The 15,092-nt window shown below is 43.4% G+C and overlaps 1 protein-coding gene across 1 annotated transcript in view; it reads right to left on the bottom strand.

The window, feature by feature from the left end:
• Positions 1–1,409: 1,409 nt before the first annotated feature.
• LOC132763148 (START domain-containing protein 10-like) overlaps positions 1,410–15,092 on the bottom strand; it is a 19,264-nt gene continuing 5,581 nt past the window's right edge. Inside the window, exons 2-6 of the mRNA XM_067471556.1 lie at positions 10,118–10,265; positions 7,255–7,358; positions 4,511–4,628; positions 2,486–2,538; positions 1,410–1,726 (exon numbers count right to left, since the gene is read on the bottom strand). Of these exons, the coding sequence (XP_067327657.1) occupies positions 1,505–1,726; positions 2,486–2,538; positions 4,511–4,628; positions 7,255–7,358; positions 10,118–10,265 (645 nt within the window). The 3' untranslated portion in view covers positions 1,410–1,504. The remainder of the gene's footprint in view (positions 1,727–2,485; positions 2,539–4,510; positions 4,629–7,254; positions 7,359–10,117; positions 10,266–15,092) is intronic.

Here is a 15,092-nt window from a genome sequence, read left to right on the forward strand (position 1 = left end):
AGAAGGACAGTAAAGAAATAACACAAATAATAATCTATATAAATAAAAATGTAATGTTCGTTTGTGATATTCACGGAACTCAAAACCCCCTGGATGAATTGGCACCAAATTTGGACACGATACACCTAACAACCCAATTTATGTTCTCCACTCAAAAAAAATATGATTTTGTCATTTGGAAGTTGTAGTTGCTGGGATTTACAGTTAACCTACAATCAAAGCGCATTCTGAACTCCACACACGATGGAATTGAACCAAACTTGGCACACAGTTCTCCCATGACCAACAGTAAATACTGGAAGGGTTTGGTGGGCAGTGTCCTTTGGTTTTGGAGTTGTAGTTCACCTACATCCAGAGATAACAATGAGGGATCTGAACCAAACTCTACACAAATACTCAATATGCCCAAATGTGAACACTGGTGGAATTTGGGAAAAATAGAATCTTGACATTTGGGAGTTGTAGTTGCAGGGATTTATCGTTCACCTACAATCACAGAGCATTCAGAACCCCACCAACGATAGAATTGGGCCAAACCTCCCACACAGAACCCCCATGTGGGCCACAGCAACGTGTGGCAGGGGATATGCATACACACATATACACAAATATATACACACACAAAACATAAACACAGACTGGGCCACAGCAACTGGGGCACAGCAACAAGTGGTAGGGGACAGCTAGTAATCTATATAAATAAAAATGTAATGTTCAGTTGTGTGATTAACATAACTCAAAAACCACTGGACGAATCGACAACAAATTTGGACACAATATACCTATAAGGACAACAAGTGACCATCACTCATAAAAACACTGAAAAACACAAAAGAAGAAACATAAAAAGTCAAAAAACAAAATTACATTACAACGCATGCGCAAAACCACATATATACACACATATACTTTATTTTCCAGATCACCAGACTGGGCCACAGCAATGCATGGCAGGGGATGGCTGGTAAATAAATCAAAACATCAAAACATCCAGGCATTCCCTGAGCAACATCCTTGCAGACAGCCAATTCTCTCACCTCAGAAGCAACTTGCAGTTTCTCAAGTTGCTCCTGACATGAAAAAAAAATCCTGAAGGAGTTTCCTTGCTTCACTTTCCATGCAGGACACTCATACTCTGTAAGGAAGTAGGGAAACCAAAGGGGACAAAGGACCTGATTTAATTTGATTAATAAATAGAAATATGGCAATGACCTAACAGAAGCTGAAGAGAGCAAGAGAAGGTGGCGAGACTATACAGAAGATCTGTACAGGAAGGATAATAATATCAAGGATAGCTTTGACGGTGTGGTGGGTGAATTAGAACCAGACATCCTGAGGGGTCATCCTGATGCAAGCTTTCCGTAGACATTAAGGACCACAAACCTTGACCAAAAAAACCAGCCAAAGCATGCAATTTCCCACCATTTTATTGTAAAAACAACTAGGCAAGGCACTGCGGCAGACTAGCGGAAGGCTCCCGAACAGAAAGGGAGCCGAAGCAGCATCAGTTCTCTGAGCCGCTGGTGTCCCCCTTCTCTTCCTTGGTTTCCATTAAGCCGCTCTCGTCGATGTTCTCCAAAGAGGAGGCATGTTGGAGACACAGGTCGGAGAGGGCCATGGTGGGGAGTTCGTTCTGCTCGGGGTGCAACCATGGCTTTAGGCTCGCCTTGTGGTTCTGCTTCCAGGAGGGGTACTTCAAGCATGCCTTGTGCATCTTCTTCATCATCTGGCCACAAGGAGGGGAAAAGAGAGGGTTAAAAATGAAGGTGCATTGTAGTAGCCGAGGGGCCAACACAGAGAAGGCCCTGTCTCTTGTCCCCGCCAAACGTACTTGTGATGAAGGCAGGATCAAGAGCAGGGCCTCCCCAGATGATCTTAAAGTCCTAGATGGTTCATAAGGGGAGATGCATTTGGACAAGTAGATTGGGCCAGAACCGTTTAGGGCTTTATAGGCTAAAACCAGCACTTTGAATTGTTCCTGGTAGCAAACTGGCAACCAGTGGAGCTGGCGCAACAGAGTAGTTGTGTGCTCCCTATTAACAATCTGGCTGCTGTCTGTTGGACCAACTGAAGCTTCCGGACAGACTTTAAAGGCAACCCCACATAGAGCGCGTTGCAGTAGTCTATATTGGATGTAACCAGGCTTGGCTACGGTAATGTCCTTGCAGTTTCCAAGCCTGGTTGGTTGCTTCCTGGGGAATCCTATGTTGGGAGGTGTTAGCTGGGCCTGATTGATTCTTGTCTGGAGTTCCCCTGGATTTTTTTTTTAGTGTTGCTCTAATGTCAGACTACACAGAGAAGCCATTGAAATCCACAAAAACATGTGGACAATTTCAACAAAAAGGAAGAAACCATGAAAATGCACCAAATCTGGCTACCAGTATTAAATAACTCTAAAATAAGGACAGTAAATAAGGGACAACACTGCCTGAAGGCTGCAGCGAGTCAACCGATGCTGTCCCAGGCTCAACTGAGTCCTCCTTACCTTTGGTGCCAGGTACTGGGAAGCTTTATTCACAACCCACTTGGGCAGCGACCCTAGTTCATGGAAGAAACAGGAGGGGAAAACACTATGAATCTACTGTAATAGGAAAAGGAGTTGTGATTCCAGAAAAAAGTGAAATTCTTAGAGGCTGGAAAAAGGGAAAGAGAATGAAAATGAATCAACAGGAAGCAGAAGGAGGAAGGTCATACTAAGTTCAAACATGCAAAACCCACTTTGTCCAAACATGGAAAGTGAACCAAATTGGTGGCTAAGGCGAGGTGGACATTTGTCCTGTTTGAAGACCTAGCCAGTCCAAGCCCAGCCTTGAAGGTAAGGGACTAAAGTGGCAACTGCTTAGCGACTGAGTAGCAGAAACACAAGTTAGTAGGTAATGGTTTCCTCCACGAGATTTCTTTTCAAATGCTGGGAATGATTTCTAAGTTTGCAACATGGGGAAGTTGCCTCCTACCAAATTAAAGCACTGATCCATCTGCTTGCCCAGCTTTGGATATAGTGGGTTTCCAGGGTCCTAAGTAGTAACAGTGGTGGATCCCACCCATCTTCTGCAACCAGACTTTTTTTTCAACTGGAACAAAAGCAGAATGAGCAAGAGGACTTCTCAGATTCAGCAGGGCTGGCACATTACCTTTTGATAGTTAAGTAATGCACGTGTAACAACAGGGACCCTCTTCCAGTTAAAGAACTGGAAGCAAAGCTAAATAATTGCACCAATAAAGCATGCATAGATAGATAAATAGATAGATAGATATAGAGATAAATAGAGATAGATAGGTAGATAGATAGATGATAGACAAAAAGAAAAAAAAACTTCTGTTAGAGAAGCAATACCCAGGAACACAAACTAAAGCTTAGTTGCAACTCTTAGGAGCTTATACAGGTAGTCCCCAAGTTATGAACAAAATAGATTTTGTAGGTTTGTTCTTAAGTTGAATTTGCATGTAAATCAGAACAGGTACTTTTGAAAAGTGTAACATCAGTCAGATATCTATCTATCTATCTATCTATCTATCTATCTATCTAATCTATCTATCTATCTATCTATCTATCTATCTAATTGTGTCAGAAGCGACTTGAGAAACTGCAAGTCGCTTCTGGTATGAGAGAATTGGCTGTCTACAAGGACGTTGCCCAGGGGATGCCCAGATATGTTACCGTCCTGTGGGAGGCTTCCCTCATGTCCCCCCATGGGAAGCTGGAGCTGACAGTGTTTGTTTGCATGTGTGCATGTGGGTGGCAGTGTATTTTTGTGGCAGATTTCCTATGGGCACCTACTCCCAGAAACCATTGTAATTCCCACCAATGACGGACCTGAATCAAACTTGGGACACCCCCCCCCCCCTTCCATGACGCACTTTATGTCCTGGTGAGGTTTGGGGGAAGATGGGCCATGGATGATGGGCTTTGCAGTACCTCCCCCACATCCAGAGACTACGCCTAATTCCATCAGCCATGGAACTGGACCAAACTTGGGACACAGATCCCCCCATGACTATTTTAAATACTCACAGGGTTTGGGGAGAAATGACAGAGGATGATGGGACTTATAGTTAACCCATATCTGTATGTATTTTCTAATGGGGGTCCATTCATAACAGTAAACACAAAAGAAGACTTTTTCTAATGTTTATCCTTACCAAATTACTGAACCCGGGCATCGCCAGGTACCTAAGCTAGTATATATATGAGCTTTGGATGGCATAGGGAAGGCTTAACACCCCTGTGGTGTTTCCTTTGCTATCTGTGCCCCTGTTCAGAAGATTTCAACTCTGTCCCTGTTTCAAAATTTTGGCTTGTTGTGGAAAGAATTGGTGCTAAAGTTTCAGTGGAGACTCCTTTTCCCCAGGATAATAACAACCTTCTTTCAGGAGTAAATTTCCCTTCCAAGAAACAGATTTCTCTCACTTCCCGCTGTCTCACCCCCGTTCTTAAGCAGAAGTTGTTTGTAAGTCAGATGTTTGTTAACTCAGGGACTGCCTGTACAGGGCTCTAAGAATACACACTTACCTTTCGGATCAACTTGGGCCAGGTAAGTCAAGCGACAGCCATTGGTACCGGTGGGTTCCACCAAATATCCAGCCAAGATGGACACCGCCCGGACCAGGTCTTTGCGGGGTGGGTACTTCTGCCAAAACACCAACCAGGTAAGTCAGGGATGGAGAAAGCTATGGAAGTGGGAAAAGAGGGTTTGGCTGGATTCTCCAAACCTATAATGGGCTCTGCTTGCTTCCAAGGCCCAAATTTAGCAAACATTGCCAAGCTCGCCAACGAAACAGTGCAGCAACTGTGCCAGCTGTCTTCTCACTCAGGATCAAACCCAGGGCAATTTCTTGCACCACCGAGCCCTCCCCAACCCACAAGTCAGAGAGAGGCCCTTCTGTTCTAGAAAAGAAGGCTAAATATGCCTTGCCTCAACTGATTTTCATTAATGTTGCTCAGTTAGCAGTGGCATCTATGTTTCAAAGGTATTAGCAAACAGAAGTAAAACAAAACCCATCCAAACATGGGAGTGGCCCTTTCACATCCCATTGCTATATAACTGTTTGTTTGTTTGTTTGTTTACTTCATTTATACCCTGTCTTTCACACCTCGCAGGGGACTCAAAGCAGCTTACAAACTCCGGCAAAAATTCAATGCTGCATCATAAAACAACAATAAAATAAGCCATAGTAAAGGTAAAGGCTTTCCCCTGACATTAAGTCCAGTCGTGTCCGACTCTGGGGGTTGGTGGTCATCTCCATTTCTAAGCTGAAGAGCCAGCATTGTCTGTAGACATCTCCAACCGAGAAGGTCTGTCTCTCGCTCCCATCAGCCGCACTTGTGAGGGGGTGGGACTGAGAGCAGGGTCTCCCCAGAGGATCTTAGTCTTCATGGTGGTTTGTAAAGGGAGATGCATTTGGACAGGTAAACTGGGCCGGGGCCATTTAAAGTTTTATAGACCAAAGCCAGAACTTTGAATTGGGCCCGGTAGCAAACTGGCAGTCAGTGGAGCTGACGTAACAGGGGGGTTGTACACTCCCTGTACGTCACTCCAGTTATTAACCTGGCTGCCTCTTGTTGGACTACTTGGAGCTTCTGGACAGTCTTCAAAGACAGACCCAAATAGAGCGGGATGTAGTAGTCTATCCTTGATGTAATGAGAGCATGGACCACTGTGGCCAAGTTTGACTTCCCAAGGCACGAGTGCAGCTGGCGCACAAATTTTAATTGTGCGAAAGCCACCCTAGCCACTGCCGCAATGTGAGGTTCCAAGCTCAGCGTTGAGTTCAGGAGAACTCCAAAGCTGTGAACCTGCACCTTCAAGGGGAGTGTACATGTCAAACAACATGGGGGACAACACTGAACCCTGCGGGACCGCACAGGACAAAGGCTGTGGCACCGAGTAGGTGTCCCCCAGCAACACCTTCTGAGAATGGCCCTCCAGGAAAGACTATGATTTCACTTTGGGAAAAAAATATCATTACTGAATACCACCAGCAAAAACACATATGGCGAAATATAAATGCATATAATATATACCAGGCATGGGCAAACTTCTGCCCTCCAGGTGTTTTAGACTTCAACTCCCACAATTCCTAACAGCCGGTGGTTCCCAAACTCTGCTCCATGGAACTTGAGGATTCCACAAAAGCATGGTAAGGGTGCTGCAAAAAAATTCCCAAAAATCAAATTTAACATGGATTGTTCCATTTCCCAGGAGCTTGGTTTGCATTGCCATTTAGTTGCTTGAAATAGCATCCCTTTGCATTTCCCCCAGGGTTGCTACAGTCTTAGCAGCACCCTAATAGTCAAACAGCTATTGGCTTAAAAAAGTATCTCCTTGGTCCAGAGACCGCCCTTTTTCCTGGGGATGAGATCTCCATTTTGGAGAAGCTCTCCTGCCTTCTTCAGTATAGAAAAAGCCTCAGATGTGCTGGTGGCCAAGCTAGGCAGCTCGGACAGGCCATTGTGAGTACGGTTACCCTCTTGCCTTTGAAACTGGTGCTGAGCTCAGATAGGGGAAGACCTGCTCTTTCTAAAAGATAGGAGCTCAGGGTTAGGGTAAAAGATCCCAGGATTTTTCTACCGTTGGGGAAAGTTAATTCAGCAGCTGAAGAAAAAGGGAAGGAAAGAACACCTATATGGTTTCACAAGTTGACTGTTTGTGTTTGTAACTTCATCAAACTGTGCCAAGTCTGTCAAGGTCTTTGAGAAATAAATGTTCTGTTTGATGTTCAAATCTGGACTGGCCTCAGTTGCTGGGAATGCTGAGCTTCTAAGTAAGGCACTTGCAGTTCACCCAGATAAAGAGAGAAGCACATCTTAGTTTTAACTTTATAGTGTCTGGGTATGACGGCACATGGATTCTAAAATATAACCATACGGGGCCAGCTGTTTGGCTTACAGTCTCCGTCATAGTTATTTTGTGCTACAACCATTGTTCTCAGGTATATGTATTGTTCACTGGCATTTCAACATTTTACAACATGAGTGATTTCATACATAGTTGATTTATATACTTGTTTGACATCTGTTTTTCTAAATCTTTTTTCTTTCTTGTATGGCTTTTGAGATGAAAGACATTTGGGACATTGGGATATTAATCACAAAATAAATAAAATTTAACTGAAAAACTAGGCATTAAAGATGAAATTGGGAGACACATTTCAAGAGGCGTAAAGTGATCCAGAATGCATTGGAATGGGATGGAGTCACATGCAGACACATAATTACATGACTGAGTATGATTATTATGCTCTGTGTTCACTTACTGGGTGTTTGACAGAAAAATTAAGGATAACGTAAGACTTGTCCAGGACTCGCCAGGACCTCAGCGTCACCACGTCTCTGTTGCGTAAGGGCTTTGGGCACTTCCCTGGTCGAAAGAAAAGAGAAGTCGCCTCACCATCTGGTCTGGAGTTGTTACTTAACATACACTTTGCACAAACTTGTTGTTTCACAAAAAGTTATTCTGTTTCACTCCGTATACATTGAACTACAGCAGGCCCTCCAGTTTTGTGGGGGCTAGCACTGCAAGACAGATACACACACAAACACATATGAAAGTGAGAAAATCTCATTGGTTTACCAGTGGTTCTCAACCTTTTTATAACCCGGGACCATTCTCCAACATTAGTACCAAATTTTAAAGTGGAAACTAGAAAAGGAGAAAGGCCTGATGGGGTTTATATACAAGAAATTACTGTATATACTCAAGTATAAGCCGACCCGAATATAAGCCAATGCACCTAATTTTACCACAAAAAACTGGGAAAAGGTATTGACTTGAGTACAAGCCGAGGGTGGAAAATGCAGTAGCTCTGGGTCAATTTCAAAATAAAACTAGATACCAATAAAATTACATTAACTGAGGCATCAGTAGGTTCAATGTTTTTGAATCTATATAAATAAAAATGTAATGTTCATTTGCAGGATTAACATAACTCAAAAACCACTGGATGAATTGACACCAAATTTGGATACAATAGAAATATCAGGCCAATGAGTGACCATCACTCATAAAAACACTGGAAAAAAAACAGCAAAAGAGACTTTAAAAGCCAAAAAACAAAAAATAAATTACAATACATGCGCAAAACCACATATGTACACAAACAACACATATACACAAATATATACACACATATACACACACACAAAACACATATACACAGACTGGGCCACAGCAACAAGTGACAGGGGATATCTAGTGTTTATATAAAACTGTAATTTAAGATAAGACAGTCCAATTCTGATGAAACCACTATTCTAGCCTTCTTCAATGTCAATGTGATAATGTATCCTTCTAATAATAAGTAATAGAGTAAAATAATAAATATAATAATACTAATAGAGTAAAATAATAAATGTAATGAAATAACAATAATAACAGAGTAAAATAAGGGGTTTTGTCTTTAGAAGTAGGCCCCACCTTCAAAATGTCCCATTAAAGATATATATGTGAATTCAGAAATATGGAACACTCCTGGTACGGGTCCCATGCACTTTGGATAAGGCATGCTCAACCTGTATTTGTTGTTGTTCATTCGTTCAGTCATTTCAGACTCTTTGTGACCTCATGGACCAGCCCACACCAGAGCTCCCTGTCAGCCGTCACCACCCCCAGCCCCTTCAAGGTCAATTCAGTCACTTCAAGGATGCCATCCACCCACCTTGCCCTTGGTCGGCCCCTCTTCCTTTTGCCTTCCACTTTCCCCAGCATCATTGTCTTCTCTAGGCTTTGCTGTCTCCTCATGATGTGGCCAAAGTACTTCAACTTTGTCTCTAGTATCCTTCCAGTGAGCAGTCGGGCTTTATTTCCTGGAGGATGGACTGGTTGGATCTTCTCGCAGTCCAAGGCACTCTCAGCACTTTCCTCCAACACCACAGTTCAAAAGCATCTATCTTCCTTTGCTCAGCCTTCCCTATGGCCCAGCTCACACATCCGTAGGTGACTATGGGGAATACTATTGCTTTAACTATGCGGATCTTCGTTGCCAGTGTAATGTCTCTACTCTTCACTATTTTATCAAGATTTGTCATTACTCTCCTCCCAAAAAGTAAACGTCTCCTGATTTCCTGGCTGCAGTCTGCGTCTGCAGTAATCTTTGCACCTAGAAATACAACCCCTGTCACTGCCTCAACGTTTTCTCCCTCTATTTCCCAGTTGTCAATCATTCTTGTTGCCAAAATCTTGGTTTTTTTAATTGTTAGCTGCAACCCAGCTTTTGCGCTGTATTTACTATATTTACCTATTCAACCTGTATGTATTGTATTGTAATCATTCACTGTCTTTGCAATATTGTATAGTTTTAGAATGTAACTTTGTGACATATCATATGGTTTCCAGACCTATAACGTTTTGGTCTTCTGGACAGCTTCCAATTGGTCAATATTCGTCTTTGATTGAACTGGACACAATATTCTAGGTAAGGTTTGACCAAAGCAGAATAGAGTGGGACTATGACTTCCCTTAAACTAGATGCTAAACTCCTCTTGATGCAGCCGAGAATTGCATTGGCCTTTTTAGCTGTTGCATCACACTGTTGACTCCCAGTCTACTAAGGACCTAATCACACTAGAGAGTGAATCCACTTTAAATCCGGTTTCTGCCTCCTGTAGAATTCCGAGGTTTAGGGAAGAGCCTTTAACAGCCTCACTAAACTACAAACCCCAGAATTCTTTAGGAGGCAGAAACTGGATTTAAAGTGGATTCATTCTCTAGTGTGTTGAAGTAGTAAAGACATTTAGATTCCTTTCACATGGATTGCTTTCAAGCCAGATCCAACCCACTCCAGGTCTAGGCATTTCATTTTTTTTCTACCAAAGTGCAGGACCTTACATTTCCATTAAATTTCTATTGATGCAGCCTAGAATTGCCTTGGCCTTTTTCACTGCCGCATTACATTCTTGGCTCATGTTCAGCTTGTAGTCCACCGAAACTCCCAGGCCTTTTTCACAAGGATGTTCAAGCCAGGAGTTCCCTACGGCATTTGATTTAGGTGGCAATGTATATCCAGCTTTTAATGAATGCCTAAAAAGGAGCCTTGGGGTTTGGATCGTTGCCCAAATCCCACCCACTTCTCCTGTCATTAACAGCCGTGCACCCCAACTCCCTGGGTCTTCCAGACTCACACGAATAATAGCCTACGTCAGCACTGTCCGAGAGACGGGCGATCTCGTGCGTCTCGATGACGTTCGCATCCCACTTCTTCCGATACTCCGTGTCGTGCAGCACATCATAGGCCGTCTCAGCTGGGACGTCCGGCATCTCAATGCAGCCCTGAGGATGCAAGGAGAGTTAGTGTCAAGGCATCATTTCTAGGGCACACATCAGGCTGCCAGTTTGGTCATCCGTTCATCCACTAAAGGACTGTCCACACTGTAGAACAGGCATGGATAAACTTTGACCATCCAGGTGTTTTGGACTACCTTGGGAAGTCTGACTTGGCCACGGTGGTCCACGCTTTGGTTACATCCCATTTAGACTACTGCAGTGCTCTCTACGTGGGGTTGCCTCTGAAGACTGCCCGGAAGCTGCAGCTAGTCCAACGCTCGGCAGCCAGACTACTAACGGGTGCTGGGTCCAGGGAGCACACCACTCCACTGTTACACCAGCTCCACTGGCTGCCAATTAGCTTCCGAGCACAATTCAAAGTGCTGGTGTTAACCTATAAAGCCCTAAACGACTCCAGCCCTGTTTACCTCTCCGAACGTATTCTCCCCTATGAACCATCAAGATTATTAAGATCGTCTGGAGAGGCCCTGTTCTCGGTCCCACCGGCCTCGCAAGCGCATCTGGTGGGGATGAGGGACAGGGCCTTCTCGGTGGTGGCCCCTCGACTCTGGAACTCTCTCCCACTGGAGATCAGAACCGCCTCGTCTATCCTGACATTTAGGAAACAGGTGAAGACTTGGTTATGGAGACAGGCATTCGACGAGTGAGCCAACACCCTGAGATATGGATGGAGGATGATGAGCAACGATTTTAGTGTGACGACTGACCATTATAGTTATTGATTGTAATTGCTGTTTTAATGTTTTACTGTAATATGTATTATGATGTTTTATTGATTGTATGTGATATTATGGTTGGAAACCGGTCTGAGTCCCTCAAGAGAGGTGAGAAGGCCGGTATACAAAACTTTTAAATAAATAAATAAATTTGAAGTCCAAAGCACCCAGAGGGCCAAAATTTGTCCATGCCTGCTGTAGAACAATACTGCTTTGTGACTGCACTGATTGCCATGGCTCAACGCTGTGAAATCCTGTAGTTTGGTGAACTATGTATTGCAAGGACAGGTGGGTAATAAATTCATAATAATCATCATCACCATCCCCTTCCTCCTTCTGCTCTATCAGAGAGCTCTGATACAATGAACTGTACTTCCCAGGATTTCACAGCACTGAGCCACGGCATTTAAAGTGCTTTGCGCAATACGTAAGCACAACATTCTGTGACCTCCTTTTCCCTTGTGCTCTTTTGTCCTTTTTTTGTATCCGTTATACAGCAATCCAAGGCAATTAACTTGGAACATTGAGAATATATCAATAAAAGAACTGGTTAAACAGGACGGGGGCTCTAGCGCTGCGGGGAAAGTTCACCTGCAATAAAAGCAACAGAACCCACAGTACTGTATTTGAAGTGATGCGAACGACAGGGGAGTATAAATCTGGGAATAGCCAATGAAAAAAGCAATGCCTCTGAGGATGCTTGCCATAGATGCAGGCGAAACGTCAGGAGAAAATGCCTCTAGAACATGGCCATATAGCCCGGAAAAACCTACAACAACCCAGCGATTCCGGCCATGAAAGCCTTCGACAATACAAAAAAAGCAATGGTATTGCATATTTGAAGTGATGCGAACGACAGGGGAGTATAAATCTGGGAATAGCCAATGAAAAAAACAATGCCTCTGAGGATGCTTGCCATAGATGCAGGCAAAACGTCAGGAGAAAATGCCTCTAGAACATGGCCATATAGCCCGGAAAAACCTACAACAACCCAGTGATTCCGGCCATGAAAGCCTTCGACAATGCAAAAAAGCAATGGTATTGAGTTCAATCTATATAAATAAAAATGTAATGTTCATTTGTGGGATTAACATAACTCAAAAACCACTGGACGAATTGCCACCAAATTTGGCCACAAGACACCTACTAACCCAAGGATCATCACTAAAAGAAAATTGCTTTTGTCATTTGGGAGTTGTAGTTGCTGGGATTTATAGTTCACCTACAATCAAAGAGCATTCTGAACTCCACCAATGATGGAATTGAACCAAACGTGGTACACAGTTCTCCCATGACCAACAGAAAATACTGGAAGGGTTTGGTGGGCATTGACCTTGAGTTTTGGAGTTGTAGTTCACCTACATCCAGAGAGCACTGTAGACACAAACAATGATAGATCTGGACCAAACTTGGCATGAATATTCTATATGCCCAAATATGAACACAGACAGAGTTTGGGGAAAATAGACCTTGACATTTGGGAGTTGTAGTTACTAGGATTTATAGTTCACCTGCAATCAAAGAGCATGTTGAACCCCACAGAATTGAGGCAAACTTCCCACACCGAACCCTCATGACCAACAGAAAATACTTAAGCCAATCCAGTCCAACTTCCTTCACCCGGCCAAGAAAACATAAACAAAGCCCTCCTGACAAAGAGCCATCCAGCTATAGATATACATATACATATATGATTCACACACAGAAAGATAGTATCCTAGATTTGAAAGGGACCACTAAAGAAGGACAATTATATGTTGCATGTTCCAGAGTAGGCAAACCAGACAATCTCCACATCAACACTGACAAAGAAGCAGCAAGATATACGGTTTTCCCACAAGCAGAAAGAAATTACATATATTGGAAACCAACACTTTCTCATTACTTTATTTTCCACATTACCAGACTGGACCACAGCAGCGCGTGGCAGGGGATGGCTAGTGTGTGTATGTGTATGTGTGTGTGTGTGTGTGTGTGTGTGTGTGTGTGTATATATATATATATATATATAGAGAGAGAGAGAGAGAGAGAGAGAGAGAGAATTTAAATTATAAAATGCCCCTGCAGGATAAAAAAACCCAAAAAATTAAATAAGGAAAATAAAAACATGAAACATTGGCGAAATATAGATTTGGGCTTAGATCGAGTTCATGTCAACCTGATATAACTATTATATTCCAATGGCGCCTATAACATGAACATAACAATTCTTTAGTCACAGATCTTGAGTTTTGATCTAGAGTTTGTTTTCTAACAAAGCGCCTTTCTTTGCCTTCCATCCTCCTCCTCTTTACCCTTTTGCCAGGAGCAGTGCATGAGTTTGGCATGGATGCTTCGTAAATCATTGATCCCTTGGTCAACTGCTCGGTCGACTGGTCAAACAAAGGCTGAGCCAAAGGCAGAGACTGGAGAAACCTTTCTATCTTCTCTGTTAGTTAATTAACTCAACATCTGCCTATTTATTTATCGTGTCAGAAGCAAATTGAGAGTACAGTTATAATGTATTTAAAAACACAAACAAAGTTAAAAACTTAGAATCATAGAATCAAAGAGTTGGAAGAGACCTCATGGGCCATCCAGTCCAACCCCCTGCCAAGAAGCAGGAATATTGCATTCAAATCACCCCTGACAGATGGCCATCCAGCCTCTGTTTAAAAGCTTCCAAAGAAGGAGCCTCCACCACACTCCAGGGCAGAGAGTTCCACTGCTGAACGGCTCTCACAGTCAGGAAGTTCTTCCTCATGTTCAGATGGAATCTCCTCTCTTGTAGTTTGAAGCCATTGTTCCGCATCCTAGTCTCCAGGGCAGCAGAAAACAAGCTTGCTCCCTCCTCCCTGTGGCTTCCTCTCACATATTTATACATGGCTATCATATCCCCTCTCAGCCTTCTCTTCTTCAGGCTAAACATGCCCAGCTCCTTAAGCTGCATTATTCTAAATGTCCTTTGACCAGAAGCTGGCCATTTGGATTGCCTCTAGTGTTGCTATGAGAAGGTCCTCCATTGTGCATGTGGCAGGGCTCAGGTTGCATTGCAATAAGTGGTCTGTGGTTTGTTCTTCTCCACATTCGCATGTCGTGGACTCCACTTTGTAGCCCCATTTCTTAAGGTTGGCTCTGCATCTTGTGGTCGCACAGCGCAGTTTATTCAGTGTCTTAGAAAGCCATTTCTTTATTTAAGGTTGTGGCTTGCTGACTAATATCCAAACAGAGGATGGGCCAGAGATGTCACTGCCTTGGTCCTTTCATTATTGGCTGCTACTTCCTTGACACATGTGTATCTTTTCCTGTGTTTCCCTTACTCTTTGCTTTTTTTCTCCCTGTTTTTGCTGTGGATTTATACTGTTTGCATTGGAGTGAATGAATAAAAATTGCAAAGCCTGGAATGAGCCTGAGAACAAAGGCATGGCGGTGGATGGAGGAGGTAAATCAGTGACAAAGCGGGCGTTTCTCACATCCCTTTTCTTCACCTCCCACAAGACTTTTCACACACATCCCTTTAAAGGAAGTATTGTTTTCTTCTGATTTTGCAAGAATCGGAAGCTCAATATTCAAGGTCTGTGACAGCAAGGAGTGCAGCTGGTGCTCTGGACCTTCAAAGTGGCCAGCGCTCTACATCTCTCAAGCTGCGATAATCCTGCAGTGCGGATGCAGCTTTAGCAAAGCAGAGCATTAAAGGCAAAGTTGCCATAACTTTCGGAAGAGCTGCCAAATCTGGGCTGCTGAACATTGCAGAACCCAGAGCATTGCAGAAACCTGAACCGCAACTCAAAAACAGGAAAATAAACATGAACAATAAAACAAACCACTAGAACAGCGCTTTTCAAACTTTTTATGTTGGTGACAACATAAAATGTATTTCCATATTTTCATTATGCAGGATGTATTTTCATTCACTGGACCAAATTTGGCACAAATATCCGATACGTCCAATACTGGTGAGGTTGGGGGTGGGATTTGAGATCTTCCGGGGAGGCCCTGCTCTCGATCCCGCCTGCTTCTCAAGCACGGCTGGCGGGGACGAGAGATAGGGCCTTCTCGGTGGTGGCTCCTCAGCTGTGGAACGCCCTTCCCACGGACATTAGACTAGCACCATCTC

Source organism: Anolis sagrei, chromosome 10, assembly GCF_037176765.1.
Source record: "Anolis sagrei isolate rAnoSag1 chromosome 10, rAnoSag1.mat, whole genome shotgun sequence".
NCBI lineage: Eukaryota > Metazoa > Chordata > Lepidosauria > Squamata > Dactyloidae > Anolis > Anolis sagrei.